This window comes from Pteropus vampyrus, unplaced genomic scaffold (assembly GCF_000151845.1).
Source record: "Pteropus vampyrus isolate Shadow unplaced genomic scaffold, Pvam_2.0 Scaffold179, whole genome shotgun sequence".
NCBI classification, from domain to species: domain Eukaryota; kingdom Metazoa; phylum Chordata; class Mammalia; order Chiroptera; family Pteropodidae; genus Pteropus; species Pteropus vampyrus.
Genome location: NW_011888960.1, coordinates 1,859,299 through 1,863,710, shown reverse-complemented (window position 1 = coordinate 1,863,710; position 4,412 = coordinate 1,859,299). Strand labels below are relative to the sequence as shown.

At 55.9% G+C, this 4,412-nt stretch overlaps 1 protein-coding gene across 1 annotated transcript in view; it reads right to left on the bottom strand.

Annotated features, from left to right (window-relative positions):
• Nucleotides 1–4,406, bottom strand: part of ERGIC1 (endoplasmic reticulum-golgi intermediate compartment 1) — an 88,745-nt gene extending 84,339 nt beyond the window's left edge. The window contains exon 1 of the mRNA XM_023537146.1: nucleotides 4,332–4,406. Coding sequence (XP_023392914.1) covers nucleotides 4,332–4,351 — 20 coding nt within the window. The 5' untranslated portion in view covers nucleotides 4,352–4,406. The remainder of the gene's footprint in view (nucleotides 1–4,331) is intronic.
• Nucleotides 4,407–4,412: the final 6 nt, after the last annotated feature.

The window sequence follows — 4,412 nt, the reverse complement described above, 5'->3', positions numbered from 1 at the left end:
TTAAAAAAAAAAAAAAAAAGGTGGATGACTTTAAGCTTCTCCATGAGCACTGCTGGGGAAGGGTTAGGGACAAAAAAGTCAATGACTCCAATTAGAGGAGGTTTCGGTCTCTGTGAACTCAGTGAATGGGAGGGGGGAGCTTTAGAGATGGGGATGCAGGTGGGGCTGGGGACCAGATGGCAGCATTCCAACCCCGGCGCCTTCAGCACCCACTCCCCGCCACGTCCTTAACTCTGCTGCACCTCGACTGGCCCATCTGTGAAGGGGGAGAACAGAGTCTGGCCAGCAGGGTTGTTGGGGGTGTTCAATGAGTCGAAGTACATATAGAGATCCTGCCAATAGCGCCAGGCCCTAGTAAGTGCTCAGTTAACTCGAAATACTGGCTGCAGAGCCCCGTGGTGGCTGGGGCTTCGCTTGGTGTATGGAGTGAGGTGGGCTACGAGGCTCCACAGGGGTCCCCTCGGGCAAGGCCACATGAGCAGCTAAACAATTCAAAGCTGATTCTCAGAGCAATGGGCTCTGTTTGAGGCTGTAACCAGGACATAACAAAAATCAGGTCAGTTTCGGAAAGCTCGCTCAGGGTTCCTCAAGGGCTGGAGGGCTGGGGTCTCCTGGAGGGAGGCCAGAGTGGCAGGCATTGCAACAGGGCTGGCATCATGGCTGTGAGATCTGTGCGGTCACACAGGGTCCCATGCTCGGAGGGGTCTGTGTTTAGCTTAACTCTCTGCTGTCACCATCCTGGAACTCTTAATACTTTTCCAACAAAGGGGTCTGCATTTCCATCTTGCACTCAGCCCCTACAAATTATGTGGCCAGCCCTACCATACAGGGACATCTCATTTGCCCTACATTTACCTTACCAGGTGAGGCAGTGAAGGTTACGCTCCCCTCTGAAATGAAGAAACGGAGGCCCTAAGAAGGTAAGTCAACTGTCCCAGGGCGCAGCTGGTTAGTGGCAGATAGCAGCATACGCCAGGTCTTGGGGTTTCAACTTGGGGACCACCACAGTAAGGTAGCTAGCCATCTCTGTCTCTCAGAGAGCAGTGCGGAGGCTCGCCCGGGCCTGGGCTGCAGAAACGGCCCCTCCTCATCCACCCTGGGCTGAGCAGGAGGCGGCAGGCGGTACTCGACCCCCCTGCCAGCCGGAACTGGGTCTGGTCCAGGCCAACACCCACGGATCTGGGTCACATGGCGAGTCCCACACTGCAAGGTGCAGTGATGAATGAAACAATGCAACAGGAACAAACACAAGTAATCTTTGCAAGTCCAGGGTCCTTCCTCTGCACCCTGCCTCCTCCTCCTCCATCCCCAATAATTTACATCAAATTCAAGGAAAGAAGTGGGGGAATCTCCACCAACAGCTGAAAATCTGCCCTGTGAAGGGAGAGTTGGCTAGCCAATCGCACCCTGTCTCTGGCTTCCTTGAGCTTGAGAGGCATTTCTAAGGGGCCAGTCTGGCCCAGGCATTGTTCTAGGAGTTCCCAGTAAATAAAACAGATACAAATCTTTGCCCGAGGGAGCTCAAGTTTTTATGGGAGAGAGAAAGAGAATAAGTATAATAATTAAGTGAACGATACAGAGTTAGGAAATACAGCTGCTTAAATGAAAAAAAAAAAAAACAAAAAACAAAAAACACACAAACAATGAAAATAGTAGCCAAAATGGATTGGGGGCTTACTCTGTGTCTAAATGCTTTATGCATGTTATCTTATTTAAAGCTCTCAACGATGGGTACTAGAGTCTCCCTCAATTCACAGACAGAAAAACACACCAGAGGTAAGTCGCAAAGTCTCACAGGCATTTAAAAAACAAAGCATATTGATAAGAAGGGGCACAATCCTCCTGATTTTGTTTTAAGGAGAGCAGAACAAGCAGGAAGCCTGGTTTTCTTCCAGGTCCTAAAGTGGGGGAGGGGTCCAGTCAGAGTAAGCCCCTCCCCTCGGTTCTTAAGAGATGGGACAGTGTCCTGGGGACCTCCAAGCCCTCCCTTTTCTCCGAGGGCGAAAGCTTTAGAGCTAGCAGCCTTGCATTCAGATCCCAGCTCCACCAGCTCACCAAGGCCTTGGGCCATGATTTTGATTTAAAATGAGATTAAAAACCCCTCTCACAGGTGACAGACCACAGCCCACAGTGCCTGCATAGCAGAGAATGCCCCACGTGGGCCCCCCACTCATGGACCCCATGATGCCCCCTCCCTTCTCTCTGCCAGTGCTGAGGTGGGAGGGGCCACACGTCTCCCAGCTCCACAAGGTAGGGTACGTGGCAGAGGGCTGAGCCTGGCACACAGCACTGAAGAGGAAGGTACCTGGGACGGTGGAACCTTCCTTAGAACCTGAGCCCTGGAGTTAACGGATCTTAAGGTGCAGGTTACTGAGCACAAGTGGCTCATCCTCCAAGGTGTGAATGTGAAGTGCTGAACCCAATCTCATTGTTAGGTGGGGAGCCCACGCCCCCAAGGAATTGATTAAAGCGCCTCATTAAGCTGGGGGCACCTATGGCACTGGATACTCCAACATCCAACTCAAGGGGTACGAGGTCAGGAGCTGTGCCTGACCTAGGACCCTGGCCCAGCCTTCAGTCCAGCTTCCCTGAGGTCTGGGGCAAGACCCTCAGCCCTGGGGACTCAACTTCCTTCTCTTAAAACCTGGGGATCAGGTGCAGATTGAAGGCATTAAATGATCAAAGACAGTGATTCCTCCCAATAAGGTCAAAATCACTGACTCCCATGGGGATGAAGCAGGAGGCAGGAAGGAGGCTTTGTGGGACCAGGGACCAATGTGCCGGTATGAGGGCTGTCCCTGAATCCCATCTGAGGGGTAACTGCCCTATGTCTGCAAGTGTTTTGTCCGGTGCCAGCCTCAGGGCTGCACTGAAGGGGTGTGAAGCTGGCAGATGTTCTCGAGATGGCATCAGTGCCCAGGACGGGCAGAGTACCATGTGAACCAGTGCAAGAGGTCCAAGGCCAATGTCCTCTCCAGGCCTAACCCCCACCATGCCTGCCCACCTGCCATGGGGGTCACTGCCAGGCTTTTTTCCTGAGAAGGCTGTCACTTTACCCTGACTTCACACCTGGAGGGAAGGGAGGAGCAGGTGGGGATAGAGAGCCCCCTCCTGTGAGGCAGGTACCAGAATCTCTGTTTCGTGAATGAGGAAACTGCCTCGTGGAAAAGCTTCATCCACTAACTCCCACCTCTGAGCTGCAAACTCTACAAGCTGAGTGAAGGGCTTCTCATGCAGCCAGTCCTGAGAGATACGACTTAATGTTTAGTCTGATTCCACAGGTGGTGACCTGGAGATTCTGAGAGGGCTCAGACACTTCCCCTGGTCATCCTGCTGAGCCGCTAAGGGGAGGTCTGAACCCAGAGGCTTCACCTTAACTTCTAGAATAGGCTAACTTCTTGAATATAGCAAGCTGCTTAGTGGAGGGGACGGAGTCAGGATTAAGTCAGTCCTTGCCCGCATGAAAGCCCTGTTTTCCTGACTGGACACCCACAGTGTGCTGCTTCAGGCCAGGGTATCCCCTGGGGCTCCAGGCTCTGAGGGGAAGTCTGCTGGAGACCCCGTTAGAGGCTGGCTTCCAGAAGGCCTAACCCAGCACAGTGCGGACCATGAATGAGGTGGCTGGACCCACAAAAGACCCGTTGTGATCACTGCAGAAAGCTAAGGCCAGACTCTTCGGGACCCTCTGCTGACTCCTGCCCCCAGCTCCCCGGCCTCCTCCTCTTCCTATGGCACCCCCATACCCAGAGCACAGGACCAGGATTGGCTGAGGAAGAGGCCTCCTGCTCTGCCAGGCCTGGGGCAGCCTGAGCCTCTGGAACCCTAAAACTCTCCAGCCGCCGCCCGGCTGGCTGGCGTGATGGGCCGAAGACCCCTGGGGATCCTCGGGGGCTCGTTCGAGGTGCCTGGGACGGACCTGTCAGTTGGAGGGGTGGCCGACGAAAGGAGGTGCTCTAGAGGGGAGCGAGGGGCTGATGGCTTGTGTACTCCCATCTGGAGGAGGGAGCAAGTCCGTTTCCCAGTATGATGGGAGGAGGCTGCGGGTTTGCGAGGTGTGAGGACAGGCTGGGGAGGTGGCAAGCCGGGGAGAGGGCTCTGCGGAGGGAGGGGTGGGGTGGCCCCGGAGGCGGGTGGCCTTGCCCGGGGAGGTGGGGGGCTGCACGAGGGGGCCCCCCGCGAATCCGGCTCGCTTTGTGTACGGCAGGCGGCCGACCTGGGGTCCCCGGGGGGACCTGCCAAGGCATGCACCGAGCCGGGGTCCGTTTTTGCGTGCCAGGCGGGAAGGGGTCCTGTGGAGGGGGCTTCCCGGTGGTGGGGGTCGCCGCACTCACCTCCTGAAGTCAAAGGGCATCGTGCCGTCGCCGCCGCGGGTGGGAGCGCTGCAGGCCGGGCGGGCCGCGGCGCCGCGTGGG